Source organism: Ranitomeya variabilis, chromosome 4 (assembly GCF_051348905.1).
Source record: "Ranitomeya variabilis isolate aRanVar5 chromosome 4, aRanVar5.hap1, whole genome shotgun sequence".
Classification (NCBI taxonomy): domain Eukaryota; kingdom Metazoa; phylum Chordata; class Amphibia; order Anura; family Dendrobatidae; genus Ranitomeya; species Ranitomeya variabilis.
In genome coordinates, this window is record NC_135235.1 from 49,453,438 (window position 1) to 49,468,229 (window position 14,792).

General features: G+C 46.5%; 1 protein-coding gene across 1 annotated transcript; it reads left to right on the forward strand.

Moving 5' to 3' along the window:
- The first annotated feature begins 1,178 nt into the window (after nt 1–1,178).
- On the forward strand, nt 1,179–5,599 carry MARCHF6 (membrane associated ring-CH-type finger 6). The gene has a single exon (XM_077258485.1). The coding sequence runs from the start codon at nt 1,346–1,348 to the stop codon at nt 4,067–4,069; it is 2,724 nt and encodes a 907-aa protein (XP_077114600.1). The 5' UTR covers nt 1,179–1,345; the 3' UTR covers nt 4,070–5,599.
- Nucleotides 5,600–14,792: the final 9,193 nt, after the last annotated feature.

Consider the following 14,792-nt stretch of genomic DNA (forward strand, 5'->3'; position numbering starts at 1 on the left):
CGAGTAAAAGCTAAGTTTTAACATTGGGATATCCTCTAAGCTATGTTGTATTGCTAATCCTGAGGGTACTTGGCAAGTGCTGATTCTATCACACTCTAGCTGATTGGATCTATGGGCCTAAGAACTAACAAGCAGTTATTTGCCACATAGCTTCCTGTTATGCTTCGCGCCGATCTCTGCCGGCATAGATTGGTCACAGCCGCTTATTTTGTGGCTTCCGCTTAAGTCACGTTGACAGAGCTGCGCTTCTCTTCCGCTCTGCTTTGTTGACAGAGTGACTGCAGACTGACAGCTGGCTCCCTACTACCTAACAGCAGGGGGGCGGCTGTCACTCAGGATGACATCAGCAGTCACTCTGTCAACAGAGCGGCCTGGAAGAGGAAGAGCTGCTCTGTTGCTGTGCAGAAGCTGAGTCACCGGCAGGAGCGGCCAGTGACCTGCTTGTTGGTTTTAAGCTCATATTTCAAAAAAATAAGTCTTGGACAATCCTTATAAAAAAATGGATCCATGTACATTCCCTTAAAGAATAAACCAGTTCGGCAGACTTTGTTCTTCGCCTCCCGAGTTGCCCACTACCGGACCCAGCTGCTCAATCGCTTCAGACCCTCAAAATAATAAAATCGGTGCACAGCACCTCCCGCAGTGATGTCAGTGCCGCTAGTCCTAGACTGCTGTCATGTGACAGGTACATGCACATGCACTGGCTGATTGGCTGCAGCGGTCACGTGATACAGCTGACATCGCTGGGACCGAGTGTAAGCTGCTAATCCCTGTGGGGTCCTGAAGTGATTACACAGCGGTGGTCTAGTAGTAAATAAACGGATACAAAAACCAGAAACATGCACAAATGTGTCAAAACGGATGGGTGTGATAGTCTATGCAGACAGCTACGTGTCCGTGTGAACAAGTCTCTTTCAGGACGCCAATACTTCGCATAATGGAGTGTAATTAGCCTTAGTGAGTAGTCTGTACTCCCCTCCCTGCGCTCTGACATTATGGCCGCCCGCCTGGGTGAAATTCCGTGGCAAAGAACGCAAGTCACCAATACGGACTCCGCATCGCGCCGCAGCAGCCGGTACCACCACCGGCCAGGCGGTCACAGTCAGACACAGACTGCGCGTGCGTGGCAATGATCACGTGACTGCACCAGGAAGTACTCCGCGTCCTTCTTTTCCTACGTCACTTCCGCCTTCTAAACATCGCGAGACACTCTGGGACGGAGACCGTTGTTTTGGTCGCAGGCCGAGGACCGTCGGTCGCTTTAGTCGCTGTTGCTGCTTGTCGGCGGTACGGAAGCCTGCAGGGGCCGCGCTGTTAGACGTCGCAAGTGGCTGCGTCCCCCAGAATGGAGGCGACAGAAGAGGAAGACATCTGCAGGGTCTGTCGCTCTGAGGGCACCGCGGAGAAGCCCCTGTACCACCCGTGCGTGTGCACCGGCAGCATTAAGTTCATCCATCAGGAGTGCCTGCTGCAATGGCTGAAGCACAGCAGGAAGGAGTACTGCGAGCTGTGTAAGCACAGATTTGCCTTCACCCCCATCTACTCCCCGGACATGCCCTCCCGGCTGCCCATCCAGGACATCTGCACCGGACTGGTCACCAGCATTGGCACGGCCATCCGCTACTGGTTCCACTACACACTGGTGGCGTTTGCGTGGCTGGGCGTGGTGCCGCTGACGGCGTGCCGTATCTACAAGTGCTTGTTCACCGGCTCGGTCAGCTCCCTCCTCACCCTCCCCCTGGACATGCTCTCCACGGAGAACCTGCTGGCGGACTGTCTGCAGGGGGTCTTCGTGGTCACCTGCACGCTCTGCGCGTTCATAAGCCTGGTCTGGCTGAGAGAACAGATCGTCCACGGCGGTGCGCCTCTGTGGCTGGAGCAAAACCTCCCTCAGCCGCAGAACGGCGCGGCCCAGCAAAACGAAGCGCAAGGCGCGGGCAACGTCGTGGTGGAAAACGTTGCTATGGACCATCCCGCCATCCCTCCGGTGGAGAACGTGGTGGTGGGTGAAAATCCCGACCAGGCAGAAGACGAGGAAGAAGACAACGAAGATGACGCCGTTCTCGAAGATGCCGCCGATGTCAACAACGGCGCGCAGGACGATATGAACTGGAACGCTCTAGAGTGGGACCGCGCTGCAGAGGAGCTGACCTGGGAGCGGATGCTGGGCCTGGATGGGTCGCTGGTGTTCCTGGAGCACGTCTTCTGGGTGGTGTCGCTGAATACCCTCTTCATCCTGGTGTTCGCCTTCTGTCCTTACCACATCGGACACTTCTCCGTAGTCGGCCTGGGATTTGACGGCTATGTGAAGGCCTCACACTTTGAAGGGCTTCTTACGACCATAGTCGGCTACGTCTTGTTGGCCGTCACACTGATCCTCTGCCACAGCTTAGCCGCGGTTGTCAAGTTTCAACGATCCAGACGAATATTGGGCATCTGCTACATCGTGGTGAAGGTTTCTCTACTGGTCGTGGTGGAGATTGGCGTTTTTCCCCTTATTTGTGGCTGGTGGTTGGACATTTGCTCGTTGGAAATGTTCGATGCCTCTCTGAAAGATCGAGAACTAAGCTTCCAGTCCGCCCCGGGAACGACCATGTTTCTTCACTGGCTGGTCGGCATGGTTTACGTCTTTTACTTTGCATCTTTCATCCTGCTTCTACGTGAGGTGCTAAGACCGGGGGTCCTGTGGTTTCTCCGAAATTTGAATGATCCAGATTTTAACCCAGTCCAGGAAATGATCCACTTGCCGATCTATAGGCACATCCGGAGGTTTTTGCTATCTGTGATTGTCTTTGGATCTATCGTGATACTGATGCTTTGGCTTCCCATTCGTATTATGAAGCACGTGCTGCCAACCTTCTTACCGTACAATGTGATGTTATACAGCGACGCCCCCGTGAGCGAGTTATCCCTGGAACTGCTGCTTCTCCAGGTTGTTCTCCCGGCATTATTAGAGCAAGGACATACTCGACAATGGCTGAAAGGACTGGTCAGGGCTTGGACTGTAACAGTTGGCTTTCTACTAGACTTGCACTCTTATCTTCTCGGAGACCAAGAGGATACTGACAACCAAGCAAATCAACAGGCCGCAAATAATCCGCTTATCCGAAATAATGCCGTCCCTGTGGTTGGCGAAGGTCTGCATGCTGCTCATCAAGCCATTTTACAGCAAGGAGGACCGGTAGGATTCCAGCCGTACCATAAGCCAGTCAGATTTCCTCTCCGGATATTTTTATTAATAATTTTCATGTGCATCACCTTACTGATTGCTAGTTTAGTTTGCCTGACGCTCCCAGTTTTTGTAGGGCGTTGGTTGATGTCATTTTGGACTGGGACTGCAAAAATCCATGAGTTATACACGGCCGCCTGTGGTCTCTATGTTTGCTGGCTGTCTATTAGAGCTCTAACTGTACTGTTTGCGTGGATGCCACAAGGACGTCATGTGATCCTCCTAAAAGTTAAAGAATGGTCACTAACAATTATGAAGACCCTAATTGTCGCTTTCCTTCTGGCCGGAGTTGTCCCTCTCCTCCTTGGTCTTTTATTTGAACTGATTATTGTTGCACCTCTCCGTGTTCCTCTGGATCAGACGCCACTTTTTTATCCGTGGCAGGACTGGGCCCTCGGCGTTTTGCATGCAAAGATAATAGCGGCCATAACTCTAATGGGTCCTCAGTGGTGGTTGAAAACTGTGATAGAACAGGTCTACGCTAACGGAATACGCAACATCGATCTCCACTTCATACTTGGTAAACTGGCCGCTCCGGTCATTGCTGTTCTTTTGCTGTCGCTGTGTATACCTTACATTATTTCTGCCGCTATTGTACTGTTGGTCGGTGTCACCTACGAAATGCAGACTCTAGTTCAGCGACGTATCTATCCCTTCTTGCTGATGGTGGTGATATTAATGGGTGTCCTGTCTTTCCAAATCCGACAGTTCAAGCGGCTTTATGAACACATTAAGAATGACAAGTACCTTGTTGGCCAACGCCTTGTGAATTACGAACGCAAATCTGGAAAATCTAAAACTTCGCCTTTAACGTTTCCTTCTCATTTGGCACGGGAGTGAAGGGGACAATAAAAAGACTTTTTAATGCTGGAATCACATGTGCAGTTTTTGACACTTTTTTTTTCCCCAAAGTTGAAGCAGAGAGGATAAGTGTATGAATATGTGCACATCGGTCTTATATGCAGCAGATCTTTTGGATGGAAAATCAGTTTATTACTGTGGCAGTATTGAGGTTGAATTTTTTTTTTGAAATTTAGTTCACATCCTGCAGAGAAAATCTGTAATGTAAATCAACCGGCGCTGTGGGTTTGAATTTTGAAGCTTTTAGGCCGGTTTCATATATCTGATACTTGCGGTCCGAGAACAGACTGGTTACAGGTCTCCTGACAGCTTCAAAGGAATATATGAGGCTTTTGAGCTCTGGTCAGAGGACCTGCAGCCGATCTATACTCGAACCATGAACGCTGGATGTGTGAATCCAACCTTATCTGCTAACTTCACTCTTTGCAATACAAAGGACGAAATATTCAGCATTTCTACGACAAACTTTGCAGAAGATTAGTCTAGTGTGCACAAACCTGAAGGGTGGCTCCATATGTGGCAGATTTAGTTGCCGAAGTTTCTGCAGCAGAGAATTATTTCCATTCATTTGAATGGGATTGTTTTGGTGGCAAGTGCATGGATTTCTGCAAGTTCCATTTACATGAGCGGAACAGGTGCAGAAATTCCTGCAATATATCTACCATGTGTAAATCTTCCCATAGGGTATGTGCACACAGGTTTTTTTTAGGAGGTTTTGGAGTAGAAACTGAGCGGAGACTCCCCAAATCCTATTCAAAAACTTGAAAGTACTACTCCGAAAACTCTGCAAAAAGATTCATGTGCACATAATCTTAGGCTGGTTTCACACAGGGCTGTGGAGTCTGAGTCAGTATAAAATTGACCGACTCGGACTCCTAAAATATAATAAATTTGATACAGTAATACAATGCAGGATGTGCTTTAAATGTTTTCATAAGAATTTGGGAAAGTTCTGAATTGTTCTTTAAATGTCTCTTCTGTTTCTAATCTAAGGATCTTAACTTTTAGTTGAGATGAATCTGTGCCGCACTCTATGCACGTGCTCAGTAGTGACCAGTGCTGTGGAGTCGAAGGTTTGGCTTACTGACTCCACAGCTCTAAATCATTAATCAAGGTGTGAGCACGGACTGATCGCATATCTGCTGACCCAAACTTATCAGTTTCATAGACATGTTTAAGGCTGTTGAGTTCAGGCCAAGAGACAAGCAGCCAGTCCGAACTGCACCAAAAACTGTGTGGGTGATTCCAGCCTTATGGTATACCTCCAGGAACTCCGGCTGATAACCTTTTTTTTAGAGGAATGTATTAGCATTGGTGATCTACAGCACAGTACTCTCATAATCTTAGACGTTTGAAACTGCTCAGATGCATTGCCATTTTCATCATTGAAATTGTGTGGACATTGTACACCAGAGTGGATAAATGTCAGATATCTAATGAAGTGTTTTTGTCAGTATCTTTATTGTAAGTTTTAAAAATGATATAAATTTATTAAAAACTGCAAAGCAGTGTGATATGAGATCATAGAAGCAAAACATATGGGTATCAGTAGATAATGGAAAATGTGAGAAAGGAACAATCATCTCATCTTTTTGGGTGCACAGCAAAATACTCCAGTAATAGCAACAGTCCAAATTAAAGCCGGCACTCACACCTTCTTAAATAAATTGATTTATTGATACAGCAGCAAAAAAGGCACAAAAATGGTTTACCACAACTGCACAAAAATTATAAAGTCAGAAAAGAAATATCTGCTGCTCTCCCAGGCAACATGTTTCTGACCTGAATTGTCCTTTGTCAATTTAGGCTTGACAAAGGACCATGCAGGTCTGAAACATATTGCCTGGGAGAGCAGCAGATATTTCTTTTCAGACTTTATAATTTTTGTGCAGTTGTGGTCAACCATTTTTGTGCCTTTTTATACTACTAGATCAATAAGTCAATTCTTTTAAGAAGATATGAGTGCTGGCTATTGTTTGGACTGTTGATCTATATGGGTCTCGCTGCTACCAAAAAGTGTGAATCAGTAAATGCTGAAAAGCAATGTCTTCAGCACTTTCTGGCATTTTAAGGGACACAATTAGCTCCGTGTACTACTCCTGTGGTCACTAGTCTCACATCAATGGAAAATATAATATACTGTTTTTGCAAACTTGGGCAGCAGTCACACATTTTCTCGGACTGCACACGGACTCATAGTTTCATTGATCCATACTCATCGGTTTTAGTAATGGATCCGTGGGAATAAGAGTGTGTTCTATCCTCATCTGTAACCACCGATCAGAATAGGAGCTGCTATGAGTCTTGTGGATTTCACACTTTGATCTGTGAATTTCACGGATGCGTGAATAGATCCGGTCAATTCTGTGCTTCAATGTGCTGTCTGAGAAAAAGTAGGATAGGACACAGACATCTCACACAAATGTGTGGATGAAGCCTTAGTCTATGAGCACATTCAGGCGAGTCTAATAAAGGTTTTTTTTGCCCATATAAAGGCACAACACTTTCCCAAGTATCAGATCCAGATCTAGAGCACCACAGAATGCTATAATGCTCCTACTGTTTTTAACTTACATGTCTGGGTGTTGCTGCCATAACACTGCCAAAAACTTACCCATATTACGCTACTTTGAAAATGGCCTAATTCGTAACCATGAGCTAGCCTACTGATTAGGGCAGAGAGTGACTGCCTAATCAAGCCAGCGTGTTCATGTTTTAGCAAGACAGCACATTGATTTATATGAAAATTGCAAAAAAAATGGTTTGTGTCAACTTTTAAAGTTATCCCATATCCATGGAATGGGAGAATAACTTCCTGATTGATTGGCGTCCCATTGTTTGGACCTCCACTGATCCCAGCAAGTGGCCTCTAAACAGCCTTGACTTAATGGAACGGAGGTCGAGCATGCACACCTCTGCTCCAGGCATTTTTTGTGACTGTCGGAGATGGCTGAGCCGCCGTACTCTGCTTTTCCCAGCAGTCCCATAGAGAATGAATGACGTGGAGGGGCACATGCTCGACCTGTGCTACATGCATTTGGGGTTTTGTAGACCACAGTTTTTAGGATCGTAGGGGGTCCCATCGTTTGGACCTTGATGTGATTGTCATGTTATTTCCTGATCAAACGCTAGCACAAACACTTACAATTTTTTTTTCTAGGGAATATAAATTATTGTTGAAAGACATCAGAACATTGAAATAATATTCTCTGATTCCCCCTTCTCAACACAAGGGAAAAGCAGCTCAGCCAACCATGGGCTGAGACGGGTCACCACTGCCTTTCCCTGGAAGGGATTAGGAAACACGGACCAGTGAGGACAGTGTAAGTGTAGGAATGGGAACTGTGAGGTAAAGGTGCAGGTGAATATTTTTTTGTTCTGTTTTTTACTTCTGGGCCTTTAAACAATAATCTTTATTCTTAGGGAAACCCTTTTAATTTAACACCAGTGTGATAACACCACAGAAGATTTGATCACTTGTTTTTAGGTTCCATTAGTTTATCAGGACATTTTGTTGTAAAGAGGACAATGTATCGGTACTGAAATGTGACTTTTGTAAATAATTCACGTTTAGAATATTTTCTCCCTGATTGCATTTTGTCATAAAGCCAAGCTAAGCCTCTGTTATAAATGGAAACTAATGAGTGCTGCTGGGGAAAATAGCGCAAATAGGGTCTTATCCGGGATACAAATAGTTTAATATGATTGAATTGTACTCACCAGATGGAGCTAAAATTTAGCTTATAGAAGTATTCGCTGCCGCAGATCCACAGGCCCAATGGTGACCAACCGAAGGGAAAAAAATGGGTAAACGTGGATTCACTCTGCTGCTGAATAACTGGAAGTCCGGGCGTATTATCAATATAGATTGTGGTTTTTATTCATTCAACGCATTTCAGAGTTCTAAGACTTCTTCATCAGGAAACACCACAAAATGTCCCTTTTGTGGCGTTTCCTGATGAAGAAGTCTTAGAACTCTGAAACGCATTGAATGAATAAAAACCACAATCTATATTGATAATACACCAGGACTTCCAGTTATTCAGCAGCAGAGTGAATCCACGTTTACCCATTTTTTTTCCCTATAAATGGAAACTAGAGATAGTGTATGCCACCAAATCAGGTGAGGTGTCTAGGGATACAGGGTGTGCTGACACCAGGGGAGGTGTCGAGATACAGGGTATGCCACCACATTCAAGGGAGGTGTCTAGACATACAGGGTATGCCACCAGATCAGGGGAGGTGTCTAGGGATACCGTGTATGCCACCAGATCAGGGGGGGGGGTGTCTAGGGATACCGTGTATGCCACCAGGTCAAGGGGGGGTGTCTAGGGATACCGTGTATGCCACCAGATCAGGGGGGGTGTCTAGGGATACCGTGTATGCCACCAGATCAGGGGGGGTGTCTAGGGATACAGTGTACGCCACCAGATCAGGGGAGGTGTCTAGGAATTCTGTGTATACCACCAGATCAGGGGAGGTGTCTAGAGATACAGGGTATGCCACCACATTCAAGGGAGGTGTCTAGACATACAGGGTACGCCACCAAATCAGGGGAGGTATCTAGAGATGCAGTGTATGCCATCAGATCAGGGGAGTTGTCTAGAGGTACAGGATATGCCACCAGATCAGGGGAGGTGTCTAGAGATACAGGGTATTCCACCACATTCAAGGGACGTGTCTAGACATACAGGGTGTACCACCAGATTAGGGGAGGTGTCTAGAGGTACAGGGTATGCCACCACATCCGGGTAGGTGCAGTATTTTCGTCCTTATTGCATTTTGTCATGAAGCCGAGCTAAGCATCAGTTATAACTGGAAACTGATGCGGGATCTGTCTGTGTCGGTGAGAAATTGGTCTCAAACTGCATTAGAGTTGAGCGCACAATGGTGATGAGAGACACAGGGTATGCCACCACATCAGGGGAGGTGTCTAGAGACACAGGGTATGCCACCACATCAGGGGAGGTGTCTAGAGATACAGGGTATGCCACCACATCAGGGGAGGTGTCTAGAGACACAGGGTATGCCACCACATCAGGGGAGGTGTCTAGAGACACAGGGTATGCCACCACATCAGGGGAGGTGTCTAGAGATACAGGGTATGCCACCACATCAGGGGAGGTGTCTATGGACTGTGCGCTGGGCTTTATGTGATGTTCTGCTTACATATTCAACTGTATGGCTAATGACAGGTCACTGATCCCTCACTGACCTGCCCCCTATTTTACATACTGAAAATAATGTTTTGAAAAAATTTGCATTCAGCAGACAGGCAGCCGTGCCTGCACTGCAGCATGATTGTATCAATAATGCCAATTTAATTATTTTATTTGGTGGTATAAATTTTAAACAAATATTCTCAAAATGGCTCCAGCTGTGCCTGTGTAGTAGCGTCTATTGGCGATTCGATAGATGCTACTGTGGTGGTGCAATTTTGCTAGAGGAAAAAAAAATGTCTCCACCAAGATGGCAGCGCCTGTGCAGTAGCATCTATCGGATCGCCAATAGATGCTACTCTACAGGTGTGGATGGAGATATTTTGAGAGAGAATTTTTTTTTACATTTATACCACCAAATAAAATAATTAAATGGACATTATAGATGTGATCATGCTACAGCGCAAGCGCCGCTGCCTGCCGAATGTGATTTACTTTTTTCCAATACATATTATACTCAGTATGTAAATTAGGGAGCAGGTCAGTGAGGGATCCGTCATAAGTAGTGATGAGCGAGTGTACTTGTTGCTCGGGTGATCTCCCAGTATTTGTTAGCGTTCAGAGATTTAGTTTTCATCACCGCAGCTGAATGATTTACAGCTACTAGCCAGGCTGAGTACATGTGGGGGTTGCCTGGTTGCTAGGGAATCCACACATGTATTCAAGCTGGCTAATAGCTGTAAATCATTCAACTGCGGCGATAAAAACTAAATCTCCGAGCAGTCATAAATACTCGGAGGCCACCCGAGCATGTTCGGAAAAACCTGAGTGACGAGTACAATCGCTCATCACTAGTCATAAGCCATCAGTATGAATACCTAAGCAGAACACCACATGAAGCCGCCCCAGAGCCTCACAGGCGCACAATCTCTGCCAGACTGAGAGCAGAGCATAAAACAGCATATTTTTGGGGGGTATACACGGGGAGTTGGGAGCTGATAGACATATTTGTGTGCTGCAGCACAGGAGCAATTAAAGGTGGTGCCATTTGTTCATAGGCTCAAAAACTGGTGACTGGTTCCCTTTAATCGATAAGGTTTTATCAATGCCAAATACCAGAGAGTGTCAAAAACTAAGTGGAAAGTGAACGACTAAAATGAGACAAAAAACACAGCAGAAATAATTATATGAAAATGCAATGGAAGAAGTCAGTATGGTCACCTAATTGGTGCACAAAATCTGCAGCATCAACAGTGCAACAAACGCCCATTGTAGGACCTGAGCCTTAGGGAAAGTGTTTGTTTTTTTTCTTGCATATTGCAATGACCATTTTCCTTTACCTACACTATTAATGTCAGGTCAGCATGCAGTAATATCTAATGCAGAATATACTTTCCAGATCAGACACATTTTATACCTCTGCCTCCTGACTTTTTACTGCCACATTGATTTTCCTCCTGTAATAAAACATAATCTTGTGTTAATGAAATAATTAACCAGCCATTTATATACTCTTATGGATAAAGTGTGTGAATGACGTCCCATGATGGTTTAATGTTTAATGAACAGGTCACGGTGACGCTGAGACGTCCTGATACTGGTGTTTAATCTGATTATTATCATGACTACAAGTCCATGTACACTGCAGGATTATCGCGATACTGCGTTCCTAGGATTGCTGCTCTCCAGCTAGGCGGCCTGTTCACACAGCACGATTATTATCAACCGATGAATGAGAAAAACACTTGTTCGTCTGGTGCTGCTCAAAAGCCCATCATTTTCGACAGCACATTGTGCTGTGTAAATAAGACTCGAGCTGCCGATAACAATGGCGGCTTGTGTGCATCGGTAAGGCTATGTGCCCACAATCAGGATATAGCAACGTTTTGGACGCGGCATAAGTTGGCTGCATCCTAAATGCTGCGTTCTAATTACACCGGTAAATCCGCATGTGTTGATTGAACTATGCGGATTTACCGCATGTATTGAATGGCTATGGGTGAGACTACGCAGGGGAGACTGGCGTCTCCACTGCAAATAATTCACATGCCGCGGCTCATAAACTCGCACCCCGGATGAGTTTACAGTGTCAAATAGAAGCACAGTGGGCGTGCGATGTCTATAAAGCACATCCACCCTGCTTGTACCATTAATCATTAAGTCGAGGGGGCTTTGGTTTCACCAGACTAGTCGTTCTACTCACCATGTTATCACACCCTTGTGCTTGTGATCCCATGCTTTGCAAGAGCCGTCATTCCCGCTGGCACTCTGCAAGTTTCACCCATGGGTGCGACTTTCATCATTTCATGTCAGTACACAACGAAGCCGGGTGTACGTTCCCTGCCTTCATAGGCCAACTGCGCATGTGCAGGGAGCACATCATGATGAAGTAACCTGCCATCCACAAAGGAGTCGAAGGCCAGTAGCTGGAAGGAGAATACTGATTACTGGGATGACTAGTCTGGGAAAATCAACACCACCTCGTCTAGTCTAACGCTAATTAGCATATAGCAAACATTTTTTTTTTTTACATTTTTTGCCATTCACTGCAGTTACATATATTGTAGAAAGGGCTTGTTAGACAGGAATAAAACATATTCTGGTGGGTTTGGCCAGGTATGGGGGAACTGTCTGGTTCCCTTTAAGGTTCATTTACAAAAACTAATCAGCAGCACTAAATGGCTGCCAGTAGTTTGTTTGCTGATTGGAGGTCATTTTGTGCCACCGGTCGGTTTATGTAAATTAACCTTTAATTACTACTTTATATCAGATATTGTGAGTCGCCTGCCAGGGCCGTGGGGTACCCGGTACCGGGTCCGGTGTTCACAGGGGGATGTCACGGTGGCGACCCGGTTCGTGGCCCTGGGCGCCCATGTAACGGGAAAGTCTTTAAAGGGATTTGATGAATAGGGTTTATGTTTGTGACGCCACCTTTGATATTCGGTCAGTGGAGACCGACGCTGCTTTAAGGGTCCTCTGGGGTGATGTTATGGCAGCTAGATGGTATAACTTCCCACAGGTGAAGTATATTCCCAGGGCTCCCGGTGTGTAGATGGAAGATGGTGAATGGTGCAGTAAAGAACGAGGATACAGATTTGCAGTCTCTTTACCTTATTTACTGAAGACTTCAGCAGCCACAGTCCAGAGCACCAGATCACAGGGCAGGCAGGGTCTGGCCGGCTTGGAAGCGAATCAAGAGTCCCCTTTACCAGGTGAAGTTAAAAGCCTTACTCTAGCGCGGTGGTGTTGTAGTCCCTTACTGCCTATGGCTTCACATAAGGTCCTCACAGTTCTTCTCTATGTCACCCATATAGGATAGGACATAACCCGTATGACTGGTGACTTGAGCCTTTTTACAGGGACTCTAGCACGCCCCGGCCTCTATAGGTGTCACCGTGCCTCCTGGGTATTAAGGCGGACAGGTAACTTGCAGTTCAGCTGTCCTGCCGGTCTCTGATGTAAGTCGTAGAGTCCTTAAAACCTCAGTGGTCCGGCTACCGGTTATCTGCGCCTCAGAGGGAGGCAGCCTGCTCTTAGCTGGTCTCCCTTGATATCACTCCTGTGCTTCGCTCTCCTGCACGCTCACTGAACAATGATCTGCTTTCTGTATGTCTCTTTCCAGGAGCTGTAGTGCTTCAGACTACACAGCCCCTTCAGACCTTCTGACCCTCTAGGTCGGCTGCTCCCTTCTGTCTCTCAGACAATCTAATCTCTGTTTCCCTCCAAACAATATATATAGGGGAGTCACCTAGTAAATAGGATCAAAAGCTCCCCCTTGTGGCCTGGAGTGTGAACATGTTGTGTGTATGGTGGTTACCTGATAAAAGATATCCTTCATCGCTTCCAAACGTAACATCACTCTCCCTGTGAGGAAAGCAATGCTACTGTGACGACCAGGACCCTGGGGCGCCACAATTGCTTACCAGTAATTGGATTTTCCAAAACCATGACAGTACCGTACCGAGTATCCACGCCTAGGAACAGGAAACCTATTGAAATAAAAGGGTGGTACCTCTCCTTAGTCCTCAGCGTGCACAGAGAATATGAGGTAGCTGCACATATATGCACAAACAAGGCTACGCAGACAGCTGCGGGCTGATATTCATAGCCTAGAGAGGGGCCATGGATATTTGCCCCCCCCCCCCCGGCTACAAATACCAGCACCAAGCCGCCCCAGAAATGGCACATCTATAAGATGTGCCAATTCCGGCACTTAGCCCCTCTTTTCCCACTGCCCTGTAGCGGTGGGATATGGGGTAATAAGGGGTTAATGTCACCTTTGTATTGTAAGGTGACCTTAAGCCCGGTTAGTAATGGAGAGGCATCAATAAGACATGTATCCATTACTAATCCTATAGTAGTGAAAGAGTAAAATAAAAGACACACACATAAGAATAAAGTATTTTAATATTCTTAATTTCACCATACTTACAACTACGCCTAATTCCTGCGATGCCCTGGATCGCCTGCAAAAAATAAAAAATAATAAACCAACCATATACTCCCTGTCCGACGCAGTCCAATTAATAACAAATGTCCCACGACAATCTCCCCTATAGAACAGTGACATCGGGTGATGTCACCGCTCTATAGACAATGGCTCCTGCAGTGCATCACTGAAGAGGTTACTTTAGTTCATTGCTCTCACTTTATGGCAATGATGTGTGGGAATTTTCCCCACGCAACAGTGTCGTAAGTGACAGTATGAAATATACTGTACTCACAGTGGAGGGATACAGTGCGGAAAGATACCTTCCGTCATTGTATCCCGAGGGCCGTGGAGAGCGGTCGCATCTGCTAATGTGGCAGCTCTCCACGGGAGATCGTCGTGGGACAATCGTACTAATTGGATTACTGCGGAAACAGTATATTTTTGGTTTATTATTTTAATTTTATTTCAGGTGAGCAAGGGCTTCGAGGGCAAGGTGATTGGTGAATGTGAACTATGTATGTACTGTCTGTACTGTATATGTGTATGTGGGTTTTTTTTTTTTTTACATTCAACACATTAGCCAGATGATGGGACTACTACTGTCCCATCATTGGCTAATGTGTCAGTTACTGTCACTGTAGCAGGCATAGCCGGATGGGACTTGTAGTCCCATCGGACGATGCCTGCACACACACAATGACACAGCCCCGCAGACCCCTAGACAGCCACGGCAGACCCCTGCACAGCCCCTCAGACAGCCCGCAGACCCCCCCCGCAGGCTCCCGGACAGCCCTGCAGACCCCAGACAGCCCCGCAGACCCCTGCACACCCATGGACAGCCCCGCAGACCCCCACACACTGACACGCAGACCCCCGCCTGCACACACACATACACGCACATAGCTCCGCCCACACTCTTTCCTCCTCCCGATCTGCAGCGTTTCATCCGCAGCAAAACCGCAAATCTTTTTTACACCTACGGTTTTGCTGCGGATGTGCCTCACTCAATGCAAGTCAATGGGTGGAGAAACGGTGCAGATCCGCAAAAAGAATTGACATGCTGCGGTAAATACACCTCTGCGTTTCTGCGCGGTTTTTTTCGCAGCATGTG